The 16,316-nt window shown below is 37.5% G+C and overlaps 1 protein-coding gene across 1 annotated transcript in view; it reads right to left on the bottom strand.

Annotated features, from left to right (window-relative positions):
- Ubr1 (Ubr1 ubiquitin ligase) overlaps window positions 1-16,316 on the bottom strand; it is a 360,686-nt gene that overhangs the window by 254,380 nt on the left and 89,990 nt on the right. The window contains exon 9 of the mRNA XM_081752092.1: window positions 8,572-8,726. Coding sequence (XP_081608218.1) covers window positions 8,572-8,726 — 155 coding nt within the window. The remainder of the gene's footprint in view (window positions 1-8,571; window positions 8,727-16,316) is intronic.

The following is a 16,316-nucleotide window of genomic DNA, read 5'->3' as shown; positions in this document are numbered from 1 at the left end:
AAATTTTGAACACACATATAGTGTTTTGCAGTTGATTTTAAGATGTCTACGTTTACACGGGGCTCCAAAGGGACTAAAAAAATTTAAAAATCAGAAAAAATTCTGATTTCTCTCAAAATTTCTCACTTCAGGGACAAAAAAGGGAAGTGTAAATGGTACACTCCGATTCAAAAACATTGCGACAGCTAACGCCGTGCAAACTTTGTTTAACAAATGGTGTAGTGTTTCTTTCTGAGAACGACAACACGAAAAGTTCATACTGCAGATCAATGATGTCTTTGGAATGTCCTGGTAATTCCCTTGCCCTTTCCCAACCAACATTCGTAAATCGTCTCTATCATGATACAGGTGTTTGCTTTCATATTCTTACGTAATGCTTGTCCAGTATGATAAGTCGATTCTTCACAATCACATTGTAAAAATATTAACTTTGACGTGAATAAGATTTGAACCTATGTTAGATAGCTGTATTATGCATAAAGCCACTGCGTTACCCGAACACTTTCATGCCACCTGAAATTAGAAGCCAAATATTACTTACTTTAGGTGTGATCTTTGGAACGAATCAAAGTGCACAACGAAATTGATTTATTCGACGGCCTAGAGAGAAATTAGTGCCCACTAATAAATGAAGGAAATGCATACAATCCAGGAAAAATTACAGAAATAAAACATATTTTCAGTAATTTCGTCGTGCAAGTTCAAAAGTACGGGAATAATAATAATAATAATAATAATAATAATAATAATAATAATAATAATAAATGTGTACATTCACACTATAGTAGTCTATTATTATTATTATTATTATTATTATTATTATCCGCTTCATTGGGTTAAATTGAGAAAAAATATTAATATGGTCCGTTACTCAGTCACTGTTTCGTGTTACTAAAGCCCTCTTTGATATCGGCCATTTTCGTTGTGTTTTTTATATCCTCTCCCATCCCTATGTTGTGGGGCACGGCATCTGCAGTGTCATTGTTGATCTCAGCGAGCCGGAAAACTGTGAATTCGACACTGATATTGGTTATTTCGATCATTTTTATATGTCTCTCCCTCCTCCCACTAGAGGGACTGAATTTGGATTTAAACAGCATCAGATGTGTCACTATTAATTTCAGCGAATCCAAAAATTACAGATACACCACTTATACCAGTAATTTTTCGTTCTTTGTTAAATGTCGCTCCTCCTCTTCATCTCTTTAGTTCCAACGTCCAAGTGATATGACAGAAACCATCTCAGGTTCGAACTTCATCTAGGTTGAAAATTTGATCGTGATGGATCATTTGTTTCGCGAGTTATCAACTTTTATTTACACTTTTTAACTTCTCCCTCTCCTCAACCCTAAGCTATATCGTCAAAGTAAATAGATAAATGCTATCTTAGGCCCGAACCTGATCTGTGTTGAAAATTTAATTGAGATCGGTCGGGTGGTTCAAGAGTGATGAAGTCACAAAGACAGCCACTTTCATTTTCAGTTTTTTTTACATGTTCCTCCCTCTCACCGCCCCCTACGTTGCACCGTCAAACTGAAATGACAAAAGTAGTCCCAGATCCGAACCTTATCTATGTTGAGAGCTTTATAGAGATCAGTTGGGTGGTTCAAGAGATTAGGAGCCACACACATAGTTACTTTCAATTTTATAATATAGGTTATTATTATTATTATTATCATTTGCTTACTTTTGAACTTGCACGGAGAACTTACTGCAAAATATGTTTTAATTTCACATTCTTTCCTCGATTGAAAGTTTTTTTTATCAGTGGGCACTTATTTCTCTCTAGACCGTCGAACAAATCAATTTTGTTGTGCACTTTGTTGCAAATAACGTTACAGGAAGAAGCCGATTCGTTCCAAAGATCAGGGCTAAAGAAAGTAATATTCGGCTTGAAATTTTAGATGGCGTGATAGTGTAGGGGTAACGCAATGACCTTATGAATAATTGCTATCTACGAGAGCCATCCAGAAAGTGATACCCGTTTGCGCCGCTTGAAGCGCTGACGACTCGGAAAGCCGCTGGGCAAGGTCATAACGCGTCAGTGGCTTGTCTGCCTGCTCTGTGCGAGGTTGCGTGATGCTAGTAGTGCCTGTGTTATGTTTGTGCTCATTTATAATGATTAAACGAATTGAGAACCCCGCCAGTTGTGAAGTGAGGGCCGTGATTAAATTTCTTAATGAACGAAACGTTCGACCTTGTGAAATTCATCCCCAATTAAAGAAGGTGTATGGAGACAATGCGATGGACGAGTCGTCTGTTCGGCGCTGGTGTCGCAACTTCAACCTGGGGAGGGGGAGTACACACGACGAGGAGCGTTCAGGGAGACCATCTGTCATTACAGACGAACTGCTGAGGTCAGTAGACGAATGAGTGAGGAACGATCGGCGCGTCACAATTGATGAACTCTGTGATCATTTTCCTAATGTGTCTCGACTTTCTGGCGGGAAAAAGATTTGACAGTGATGACGAACTTAAAGGAGGCGTGACTACGTATCTCAATACGCTGGTGGCGGAGGACTATGACGCTGGAATACAAAAACTCGTCACACGGTATGACAAATGCCTAAATTTGCTTGGTGATTATGTGGAGAAGTAGTGTAAAGTATGCTCTTTCCAATAAAAATCTGTATATTTGTTAATATGTACTGCTGTGTCTTTATTGCACAAACGGGTACCAATTTTCGGATGACCCTCGTAGCATAGTGATTGTGAAGAATCGACTTATCATACTGGACAAGCAATACATAACAATGTGAAAGCAAACACCTGTATCATGATAGAGACGATTTACGAATGTTGGATGGGAAAGAGGACAGGAATTACCAGGACATTCCAAAGACATCATTGATCTGCAGTATGCAATTTTCGTGTTATCGTTCTCAGAAAGAAACATTGCACCATTTGTTAAACAAAGTTTGGCTAAAGCAATCGGTGATGTAGTGGTAACGTGTCAGACTTCCAAATGAAAAATCTTGGTTCGATACTCCATCAGGTAGTATGATTTTTTCGCATAAAATAATGGCTGCAAACAGAGACTCATCTCCTGATGGAGAACTTACAAGGCATCACTAGCGATAGTTCGAGTAAATAGTGTGTGCGTTCTATATCATACACTGCAATAGTAAGTATGCTTCATATTTATATTCGTCCCGTCCCCCTCTCTTTCTTTCTTGACGTTTCCCTATCTGTCTTTGCATCTTTCACTTCTCTAGCTCTCTCCCTCTCACACATACATGCAGTTCATATTCCAAAGTTAAAACGGAGCAGAAGCCTGGTCCGGGGAATCTAATTAACTGTTAACTTCGGCGTCGTGTTTTTCGTGCTCTGGGGATAACATCAACGGCCTTAGTCATATCTGACAGAAATACTGTTTAAACGCAAGGAAATAAGTGAAATCTCTTTTTTATCCTCTGGGTTACCGAATCTCAGTCGAATTACTGGTTCACTACGGATTTAAATTCCTCGATCCAGTGGTGGTCTATAACCTAACCAACATCACACGACTGACACGATGATGCGTATGAGCTCTTAGCGTGTTCTTTCTCTCTGTGCAAATTACGTTATATTCGGAAGAGATGAAATCAATGCTGGATGTTCGGAACAGATAACTCTTCGGAAAAGACTAGAAAATGGTACCTCTCTGGTTATTTGAAAACAAAATTTTATTTTACTAGTTCGACACAATATTTGTTCCCGTCCTATAATTCAATGTGTTTTATTCACGTTGAAATTTGAAAGATGCTACATCTATGAGAAACATGAACTTTTCCTTTCCAACATTTGTAGCTTTCCATTACGATACAGTTTGGACTTTTAATATAGGTTATATCTGATAGATATTTAGCAATAAAATAGCACTCTTCAATTTTCTCTTTTTTCTTTCTTTCTCTTTTCTTTTCGTTTCGTTTTTTTCGTTCAGTTCGCATTAGTAGTCTGAAATGGAAGATATGACCAACGCTGTCTACTGGGTATATTAGAATGTATTTTGGATCATTACGTCCAACGAACACTACCGAATTTGCAGTCGAATCACGCGGAAACAAAGCATGTGTGTTAAACCTTTGACATTATCCTAGATGTGTCTCGGAGATCTACAGTTCTACTTGAAATTGAGTATGCTATCCATTATGAAAGTAACATAATAAATATTTAAAGGATCGTCTATATATTCGAATAGTTCTGAAAAACTATGTAAAAACAAACATTATTTCTATATTACTGTTGGATTTCTGGAAACGGAACTTTATAATGTTAGGTTATTTTCTTACTACGTTTGAACTCCACAGTTTTATCTGTTCTCCCGTTACTTTTTCTTCTTCTCTCCTTTCCTCCTCCTCTCTCTCTCTCTCTCTCTCTCTGCTCATTTCTGAATCTGTGTAATAGACATTCATTGGTTTCAATTTTTCATTGTGGGTGTTTCAGTTTCTCCCTACATCAACCTATGAATCTTGTTTCGTCTCTTTTTTGTTATTTCTTTTTATCTATACTAATACATGTATAGTTTGAAATAAGAATTGCGCTCATGTTGTTAGCTAATTTTAGTATGGAAGAGAAGAAAGGAGGTGAGAGAGGGGTCTCTTTACTTGACACGACTATGTGATAAGAAGATGTATATTTGGTGGCCTAACTGCACGGCGTTAGCTGTTGCAATGTTTTATGCGGAGTTTACCATTTAAAAGGCTGCTGTATTGTGATAAAACGAGACCTGAAGTATGATCATACGATAAATAGGGATGATGCTGATGTCGCTTTACTGAATGTCTGTAATTTACTTTTAAACATCGGGCACCCTGTAAAACAGAGCATACTCTGTCCCAAACAGATGATGTGTCACAAACGAGTTCACATTCTCATTTGTAGGAATATTAAGGTATAAGTTAGTCTAAAAACAATCTTTTATATTTAATAATATTGTGTGATATGCCATATGGCGGAATTCAAGATCCGTTCGAAGGTGACCCCACTCCAAGTCAATGCAATAATGCCAATTGTAACATTTTTTGCCTCCATCCACGCACGTCGTTATTATTGTTCTCTCCCAATACTTTTCACTAACCCTGTATACAGCTCCACATGTGCCTTCTGACTGCAAAATTAAACTAATCGCTTTCACAGAATATTGTTCATACTATACTTTGATCTAGGGCTAGAAATCGAATTTTAGAACTAAGGGGAAAATGAATAATATATAAAGTAACGAGAATACAGACTCCGAAAGACGGGAGTGCAACCTTACTTTAATGGAGAATGACTTAAGTAATAGCATTTGTTGCAGAACAATCAACAACCAAACAAAACTTATATCACCATTCAAATTTCCTATTTGCTACTAATAACTACAGATATTTTTCCTTCTTTTGCACAAAACCATCAACTTACCAAAGGGACAATATACACTTGTGCATGCTCGATTTCCTCTCGTGCTTTGATCTCAGGCTTTTTAGCCGTGGAACCGGGCCCTTTTTTAGTCGGGACTATTTTACGCGTGGCACTTTCGACTCAAACGGTATCGGTGCGCGCCCGTTTTGACTCCGGACCTTTTAACCAGGGCACTTTTGAAACAGTGCCCTTTTGACGCGGGCTCATTTGTCGCCGACTCCTTACCCGGGCTCTTTCTTCTCGGGGCCGTTTTGACTTGGACCCTTTTGACTCGGCGCCTTTGGTCGCCGAGCCCTTTAGACGCGGGACTGTTTTTGACTAGGGCAGTTTTGTCATGGGGCCCTTTCGCCCGGGGATCTTTTGACTCGGGCATTTCGGTCCTCGCCCTTCTGGCATAGAATATATATTCACCAGCTGAAATGCGTTGGGCAGGGGGAAGTTATGAGTAAATAGATGATCAACGATCCAGGGCACAGTAAAAATACTTACGTAAGTGGTTATATATATCTTTCTTTCTCCTGATTTCCACTCTTGATCTCAGGCTCTTCAGCCGTGGAATTGTATTTACCGGGCCTTTTATCCCGGGGTCTTTTTGACGCGGGGCTTCTTTAAAACGGCCTCTTTTAACGCGCGGCCTCTTTTGACTCGGGACATTTTGTAGCGTGGCCCTTTCGACTCGGAAACTTTTGACACGGGACAGTCTTCACCCGTGCCCTTTTGATGCGGTGTCCTTTTTCACCGGGCATTTTTAGATAGGACCCTTTTGTCGCGACGACCTTTTGACTTGGGCACTTTTGACAGCGGGACCCTTTTGTCGCCGGTCCCTTTTGACCGGGGTCCAGTTTACTTGGGCATTTCTGTCTTCGACTTTTTGTCCGTGTCCTTCTGACAGAACTATATATATATATATATCAACTCTGTGTGGGGCAGGGCAGGGGCAGGTATGATTAAATACATGATCAATGACCAGTGCGCAGTAAAATTTGTTACACCACTGATCATATCTCTTTCTTTCTCCTGATTTCCAGTCCTGATCTCAGGCTTTTTCGCCGTGAAATTATATTGCCGGGCCCTTTTGACGCGGAGCCTTTTGAGTCGGTCCTTTTTGACGCAGGGGTCTTTTGACTTGTTCCGTTTTAACGGAGGCCTTTTTGACTCGGGCTTCCTTTCGCGATGCCCTTTCGCCTGTAACCCTTTTGACCCGTGTCCTTTTTGAGGTGAGGTTCCTTTTGACTCGGACATTTTTGATAGGGGCTTTTTGTCGCGACGTCCTTTTGATTCCGGCCCTTTTGACAGCGGGGCTGTTTTGATTCGGATCCTTTGGTCGCAGGGCTTTTTCGACCCTTTTTATTCGGGCATTTCTATTCTTGTCTTTTGTCCGTACCCTTCTGACATAGAAATATATATATATATATATATTTCTATATATATATATATATATATATATATATATACCAGCTGAAATGCGGGCGGCAGAGGGAAGGTATGAGTTGGATGAACGATCAGGGCACAATAAAATTAGTTACGCCACTGGTCGTATGTATCTTTCTCCTGGTTTTCACTCCTGATCTCAGGATTTTTAGCCGTGGAATTGTATTTGCCGACCCCTTTGACGCGGGACTCTTTTGACTTGGCTCCTTTTGACGCGGGGCCTTTTGCCGCGGGGTCATTTTGACTCGGGTCATTTTGACGCGGGACCGTCTTGACCTGTCCCCTTTTGAAACGGGGTCCTTTTTGACCCGGCTTTTTTGACATAAGGCCTTTTTGACTCGGCCTCTTTACTCGCAAGGATCTTTTGACCCGTGTCTTTTTGAGGCGGTGTCCACTTTGTCCGTTTTTTTTTACATAGGGCCCTTTTGACTCTCTTCTCGCGATGATCTTTGAACCGGGCCCCTTTGACGAGGGGAACATTTTCACGCTGTGCATTTTCGACTCGGGCATTTTTGTCGCGGGGCCACTTTTGAACTTGCTCTTTTGACGCGGGGCCTTTTAAAACCGAGCCCCGTTTTGACTCGGGTATTTCTATCCTAGCCCTTTTTCGGGCCCTTCTGACATGGAACCATATATATATAACACAGCAGTTGAAATGCGTGGGACAGGCGGGGGGGGGGGGTATGAGTAATGGATTATCCAGGGTGCAGTAAAATTACTTACGCCACTTTTCATATCTCTTTCCTTCTTTTCCCTCTACATTATATCTGGAGATGTATGTTCTGACGAATAGGTTAAACTGGCGATTTTAAAAAGTAAGAGGATATACGCTATCAATGATAAACTATGACTTTTAATATATATAGGGCAATAAATCAAAAAACTCTATACCGGTCTTCCCCCCCCCCCCCCCCCGTTCGAAAAAAGTCCTGCGGGCGTTAGTGATTATCGTGTTGGTTAATTACTGTATTATATTGTGCTATACATGGAATAGATACTTCTGTGTTTTATTTAATAAGAAGAACCTTATTTACATTTATTACAATCCTTGCTTGACGACAGCGAAACATACGTTCAGCATATTCAGTTTCCATTCTGAAATAAAGGGCAGTGAGACGAATGAAATAATTCACGCATACATTTAGGACTTAGAAAAGTGTCCTGCGAACATGTCGTGTTAAATTCCTGAAGAGTGAAAAGCGCTAGTAGCAGTTGTCAGCAGTTATTAACTTAACATATAAGAGAATAAAATGAAAAACTGAGAATACGAATCTTTTCCGAGATGATAGTGTACTGATGCTTCAAATCTTTTCCTTTGCTCCCTATATCTACGTTATTTCCCTAGTCAAAATAAAAACTGTTCAAAATTAATCACAATTTCTTATGCAACCATCCCTTCCTTGGAGTACTGCGCAGTCACATACCCGTCACGGCGATGTAAAGGCACTTTTGGCGACGAGGATACATAAGAATCCGAGTTCGACTTCCAGTGCTAGAGCATCGAACACACTATAGTGATTCAGATCTCACTTTAAACTCGTAGGTTTCTCTCTATACAGTATCGCAGTTGAGAAAGGGCATAAGTACAAATGAATCAATCTATTCTTGGTGTTGGAATTTTGATATCCAAATGTATTTCAATTTTCTGGCCCGCAATATTACTACTAAACTTATACTATATATCATGAATAAAAGTAAGTTTTTAAAGAAAATATGAACAATCATTATCAGAGGTTTTTGTTTAAATGTAGAACATACCTGTACGCTTTGATTAATACCACTCGATCAGTACCACACCATTCTAACGCCAGAGTAATCACAGGTGCAAGTTTAATATGCAAATTAAATGCGGATTCCCATTCAGGTTCATACTCCATATGTTGACCTACTTGCCGAACAACAGCATCCATACCCTAGGCAGTGTAAAGAATATATACATCGGTTAAAAGCTATTCTGTTAATCTACACTTAAGAGTTTTACCCGCATCTGCTTGTCTCAAGATAAAGCCTTATTCATCTAATTTTTCTATTTGTTAGTAGCCTCTTCACATAATTTTATGGGCAATATTTCATTTATTTATTTATTTATTTGAATCTGTCATCCTGCAAGACAGATCACAATATTTAAGAAATAAAAGATCCTTCTAGGTTACAATAACTGATGAGACTAATCCTTTGCGAATAAGTAGAAAAGTAGTTGTAACGATTCGTGGTTGGAATAAAAATGTATCAGTATAACCTTGCAGGATAATAATTGTTTAAGTATGGGCATAAGTGTACACTACTTATGAAACTAAATAGCATATTCGTGTTTAAAGATATCAACCATGAATATTACATGCTAAAATATATTACATGCTAAAACAGGGTGTCTACTAACATTCCAAAATGAAATTTTGTGACTTTTTTGTGACCTTTTCTTTACCAAACCATAAAATTTCGTAACATTCGAAAACTAATAAGAGTAGACCGATTCCATTTCAAATCGTCCAGGTAAGCCACAATTGGTCCCCATCATAGTCTCAGATTTCATTTATTTTTTTTTATATGGGATCTACATGCAATATTATTAGACCCATATTTTTTTTCTTTTTGCTGAAAAAAATTTTTCCTTCGATATACAGCCTTCCAAAATGGCCGCCCTCCTCTCGGATTGTTCGAAAAACTGAAAAACATGTCACATTAAAAGTTCTGTTGTAGAGAAACGAATGTGCTTAGTAACATAATCGCAATAGCAGGAAGAGTATAAAGTTGTATGTTTCATTGGAGGGCCAAAATTCGTCTATTGGTCCAATAGGAATCGCGCAATTCACTCGCAATGTTGCCAACTTTGGTGAAATTTTTGCTAACTTCAACTTTCTTTTCTGTTCTCACGAGCAATATCAACCATCTGCTTCTAGCATCGAAATCTACTCCATAAGGTCTCTTGAAGATGCAAAGGACTTACGTTTTTGATTATTATATCCCACGTTACAGCATGATGAAAAGCTGAAAATTTCATTAAGACGCCATGTTTGGACGCCATTTTTTCAAAAACCCCACCTTTTAAAAATCTGATTTTTTTTCATGTATTGGAGAAGTACCTAAGTATTTAATATCCGTTAACCGTTCATGCAGCTGCAGCCCCTAACATTCGCAATTAATTATTGAAATTTCGATTTTTGTACTTGAAATGTAAATATTTCCTATGGGCATTTAGGTCCTATACACAAAGCGATTTGAAAGGGAGTATGAAAATTTTGAGAGATGAATCCTGACATCAAATCCAATAGAAAAGTTCCTATAAACATGAGTCGAATTCCGCTTCGTTTTCGAGTTACAGGGTTTCCAACTCGGGACCCAAAATCGGCTCGCGACAATGGAAAATAAAATATAAATTTTGTGTTAAATCAGAACTATGTGCTAAAGTTATGATGAAGTTCAGAAAGTTGATTTGTATCAATATGATAATTTTTACGTGGGTTGCAATTCGGTTGCCAGTGTTGCCAACTTGATAGAAATTTTATTTGTTTCCAAATGACACTACGTGGTATTCATTAATGATTACAAACATCACATTAAGCACAATTTTCCCCATGTCACCACAGTTTTCGAAAACTTACATGTATTTCATTAAAAGGTTTATCTCGTGCGTTATTGATAGTTTGCAACATTAAGTGTGAATTTCACTTGATTTTTGCCATCATTAGTAAAACCAAAATGTCGAATAACAACTACGTCTGTGTAAGTTGTCATATTAATAATAATAATAATAAAAAGAAAAAGAAAAAAATATTTTTTATTATTACAAAACCTCTCGTAACTCCACGCATCAAGTTCGAACTTGTTCAAGAAGTTCTGCTGCAACCACGAAACAGTTTCTTACGAGATTCGGGGTCGTGAACATCGTCCTAGTGTTCTCTGGTACCATGAAAATTGTTTTCACTGGTAACATGACATTGTAGTGCACTAGTTACAGTGTTTGTGTGAATAACAATGGAGAAGTTCTATTACACTAAGGACCGTATTAAATGTGTTGTTGATTCTAAAAGGCATAAGATAATTGTGTACAGAAAGAATTCTTGACAAACATTTTATCTTGCGGTAAAATATATGTATTGCGTACAGCGCGTCTGCCAAAACGTAGTATTAGGAGAGGATGATTATTTCTGTAAAGGGTACTTTGAATATTTACCGTGAACGACGTGAATGTATGTGAGATATTGGTGACCACGAAAGAAGATGTAAATATGAAATTATGCACCAGCAAGATAAAGAATTTGTTCCTTCGAACGTAGATTTGGAAACCATTAACCAGCCAGTTAACATGCTAAACATGAATGTGTCCCCATTAAAACGGCCGTTATCGGTGAAACCTAGTCTACGGTGAAGGATTCACTTCTCAAAATTTTTCATGCTGCCTTTCAAATCACCTTGTGTACAGAACACAAATAATCATCCTCCCCTAATAGTACGTTTGGGCTGACACGCTGTACGCAATCCATATATTTTACCGCAAGATAAATTTTTTGGCTAGAATTTTTTCTGTGCACAATCCTGTTACGGCTTTTAGCATAATCAACACATTATCTTATGCCTTTTAGAATCATCAACATATTTAATACGGTACTTACTGTAATAGGACTTCCCCATTGTTATTCGCACAAAAACTTAACTAGTGCACTACAATGTCATGCTACCAGTGTAAACAATTTTCATGGTTCCAGAGAACACTAGGACGATGTTCACGACACCGAATCACACAAACAATCAATAACGCACGACATAAAATCTTTTAATGAAATACATGTGTTTTCGAAAACTGCGGTGATGTAGGAAAAATTGTGCTTCATGTGATGTTTGCAATCATTAATGAATACCAAATATCAAATAAAAACCACGTAGTGTCATTTGGAAACAAACAAAATTTCTATCAAGTTGGCAACACTGCCAACAAATTGCAACCCACGTAAAAAAAATATCATATTGAACAAGTCAACTTTCTGAACTTCATAATAACTTTAACACACAGTTCTGATTTAACACAAAATTTATATTTTATTTTACATTGTCGCGAGCCGATTTTGGGTCCCGAGTTGGAAACCCTGTAACTCGAAAACGAAGCGGAATTCGACTCATGTTTATAGGAACTTTTCTATTGGATTTGATGTCAGGATTCATCTCTCAAAATTTTCATACTCCCTTTCAAATCGCTTTGTGTATAGGATCTAAATGCCCATAGGAAATATTTACATTTCAAGTACAAAAATCGAAATTTCAATAATTAATTGCGAATGTTAGGGGCTGCAGCCGCATGAACGGTTAACGGATATTAAATACTTAGGTACTTCTCCAATACATGAAAAAAAATCAGATTTTTAAAAGGTGGGGTTTTTGAAAAAATGGCGTTCAAACATGGCGTCTTAATGAAATTTTCAGCTTTTCATCATGCTGTAACGTGGGATGTAATAATCAGAAACGTAAGTCCTTTGCATCTTCAAGAGACCTTATGGAGTAGATTTCGATGCTAGAAGCAGATGGTTGATATTGCTCGTGAGAACAGAAAAAAAAAATGTTTGAAGTTAGCAAAAATTTCACCAAAGTTGGCAACATTGCGAGTAAATTGCGCGATTCCTATTGGACCAATAGACGAATTTTGGCCCTCCAATGTAACATACAACTTTATACTCTTCCTGCTATTGCGATTATGTTACTAAGTACATTCGTTTCTCTACAACAGAACTTTTAATGTGACAGTTTTTCGAACAATCCGAGAGGAGGGCGGCCATTTTGGAAGGCTGTATATCGAAGAAAAAATTTTTTTCAGCAAAAAGAAAAAATATGGGTCTAATAATTTTGTATGTAGTTTCTTATTTTAAAAAATAAGCTAAATCTGAGACAGTCGTGTGGACCACCCTGGACGATTTGAAATAGAATCACTCAGTACCTGTATTCTTTAGCACTTATCTTTAACTTATCTCTACCTTCAAAGGCTGTTCCCTGGAGCATTCACTCTATATAGTATGTTTTGTTCGGTAATTAACCAACAACAAACACTCACAAATTCACTGATCTTAAAATTACGTATCTAAATACACATGATGTACGTATAATGACAAATCCTTAGCAGTCCTTTAAAAATGTCACACTGATTGTAAACAGTTGTACTGATGGATTCTCTCTCTCTTACGTTGGCTAATACAGTGGAACCTGGATAATTCGAACCTCAAGGGACCAGTAGAAAAATTCGAATTATACAAAAATTCGAATTAGAAAAGTTTTTGTAAATGATTGAAATAAACAATCAAACTTCAGGTTTTAACATAAAGAACATTATTGGAGCTAATAATAAGTGTTTTAAGTACCATACACTCATTGTAAAACTAGAAAAAAACATAGGTTAATACAATATGAAGTAAAATACTGTACTGTAATACGTACGTACATACACTAGCACTGTATTATGCGTGAACATTGAAAAAATCATAAAACACAGACGAAATCACAAATGTCGAAACGAATCACAGACGACGATACGCACACTACTGCACCTTCACGAATGTCAAAACAAACCACTATCGATGATACACGCACTACTGAACTGTCGGGAAGTGCCACTATTGTGATTTATGAGCAGTAGAGACGTGTGCAAAACAAATCAGGCGGCCGGCCAGCGCATTGGTGTACGTGCTGGGAGAGGAGTGGAGGGGTGGGTGCGATGACCTTCAAGCTGAGTAGTCTGCGGGCGGGGCGGAAAGCCTGCTACAGTACGTATCTTCATCCATTTCTTGGAAAATCCGACCCGATGACTTGACCTCCTTTTAGATTTACACGGCCAAAACTTCGAATTATCCAGATTATAATTCGAATTAATCATTATTTTTTTAAGCATTCATTGTATATAAAATTCTAGGGACCAAGAGAAAAATTCGAAATAAAGAAGTTATCGAATTACAGAAGTTCGAATTATCCAGGTTCCACTGTATTGTTTTACCCTTTTTTCGATCTCCTTCTGAAGTGCTTCAACTTCGATCTGTTGTAACAATTTCCTTTTCTTCTCCGTCGATTCTTTAAAGTATTCTGCTTCTATCTTGATTTTCTTTTATCCTTCGTGTTCCTCATCTCATTTTTACTTCAAAGTTCACATTCGTTTCAACGATGCATTTCTCACAGCCATAGACCATAGACTGATCATACTGTTACCGATACCTTATGTAAACCTCCAATGAATAGTACGGCACAGTATACGGAACCTTGGAAAATTAAAGAATGTTCAGAGAGGTTCTTCACTAAATACTCTTTGTTAACAGAACATCCTCTTTTTACAGCACTATTTCTATGGAATATTGTAAGTATGCGTTTAGAAAAATTCCACAAGTTTTTCATTATGATGGAAATTTTCATAAGAAATACATCTAATCTGTCTTTCTTCCAATTAAACTAACTACATACTTCTTAAATATGTCATTTTTCACACGGTGATAAATAACTTTTCTCAATTTTTTTCTGCTTCGTCGTGAACTACATGGCTTTTCGAGGTCAGTTCTTGTAAAGTACTAGTAATACGAGATTCTCTCAAAGAACTATTTGTCACCACATACGGAGAAAGGCACGTTGATCCTCTCACCATAACCTCGCGCAATGGTGATTTTTGATTAATGATGTAAACAAAGGAACGAGAAAATTTCTCCAATTTTTCTAAAAAAATAAAATCAAAAGAATCCAAGTTCTTGTATTCCTTTGCGTGCTGTTGTGACACCAAAGCCAATATCCAGAAGATTCTGTCTGTCACATCCACAGCTACCAGTTGCTTGGCTCTTTTAACAGAAGACATTATACTTCTTTAGGAAGTGATTACCAATACTGTGGACCACAAAATACAGTTCGTCAAACATGATTGGTAGAAAACGCTTGTCCGATTGAAAATCTGTCAGATAGTGTTCTAGTTCTAATGCTACCGATTACAGGAATGAAAGTTTCACTTGTAGCAGATCGTCGCTAACTTCTGTAGAACGTGCAAATTTTGTATGCCCGGAGGTTTTGAAGACACTTGATTGTCATATTTCTTCAAGAAAGGCAACATCTCGATCGCTCTTCCAATTACCTTTGAATTTTCGATCCACATAATAGAACACATTTTTGACGGGAATACAGAAGAACGTGTGATACGCACAAAATCTGCTCACCTAGAGGGAAAATCTCTGAAGAAGTAGCTATTCACTTCTATTAATTATCTTTTCGGGGCAGTTGAATAAACTGATCAGATGCCAGCTGAAGGGCAATCTCAAGAGCGAATTTGGGTGCAAATTAGGCCGAATTTTCATGAAATGCGATAGAAGCGTGCTTTGATTACAATTTGGTAGCGATTAAAGCAGACCACATACATTTTTGGCGGTAAATTTTAACGTTTTATGGAACAAAATTATCCAAGTCTCTACTTCTATTTGTACAGATAAAAAAAAAATCGTAACCCAAAAGCTAAATTTCGTGACTTTTTCTTGACTTTCATGACAGTTTTCTGATCTCGCGACTTTTTCGTGATATTCGTGACTTTCGTGACCGACAGACACCCTGTAAAATATATTATAGTACATATACGCTACATTACTTAAGAATTGTAAAATTATTCAAAGTAATATCGCATATTAGCATCAATTGGGTATGAATATAAATATTTGATTTCAGGTTATCTGTACTCAGTATGATACAAATAATACTAGAATATATCATATCTAGTAGTAAGGAGTTTCTAATCAACGAATTTTTTGCTTAAATATATTTTTCATTTTTCTTTTTATTTACAATATTAACAACTAGGTAAAATGCTATTGTTAGAACGAGAAGAACCTAGTTCCATCTGCTTAATTTGAAGGATCATGATATTCAGGATTCATATTGTTTTCATAAATTGAACTCCTTCTCCCTTAGGAAACACATTTTCGTGAAAGTGACGAGAAAAAACCTGGCTTCAGTCAAATGCTAACTCTGCTCAAAAATTCATTTCGAACGGTTCATCCGCTTTCCCGTGATGATGAAACATACAATGTCAATATTATTTTTACATATTAAGAATAATAGAAATTGCCTCTCCCTCCTCCTTGCTTTCTAAACCTTTGAGCACGTGGCTATTTATTGATGAGGGGCTTATATACGAAGTTTCTTCTTCCGAATATGAGGAGCTCGGGAGCTATTCTAGTTTTGTAATACATTTTAAAACCCCTCTTCCACCATTTCTAGAACATACTTTAATGAAAATGACATGATAAAAAATTGGTTCGATCCAAGTGCTATGTTCAAAAATTTATTCGAAATGGTTCGGCCGTTTTCCCTTGATGATGAGGCAAACAACGTCGATTTGAATATGGAGAAATAAAATACAGAAATTTCCCTCTTAGAACCGAAATTTCTTAAAATGCTAGGATACAAGTCCAGTTATATACAAAGTTTCATTTTCCTAACTTGAGAGCTCCTGAGACTTTTTTTGGGCATAAATTTTAATTCTCATCTCTCCATTACGATATGCA

This window comes from Thermobia domestica, chromosome 3 (genome assembly GCF_964235325.1).
Source record: "Thermobia domestica chromosome 3, izTheDome1.hap1.1, whole genome shotgun sequence".
In the NCBI taxonomy this organism is placed as follows: domain Eukaryota; kingdom Metazoa; phylum Arthropoda; class Insecta; order Zygentoma; family Lepismatidae; genus Thermobia; species Thermobia domestica.
This window is presented reverse-complemented; position numbering and strand designations above follow the sequence as displayed.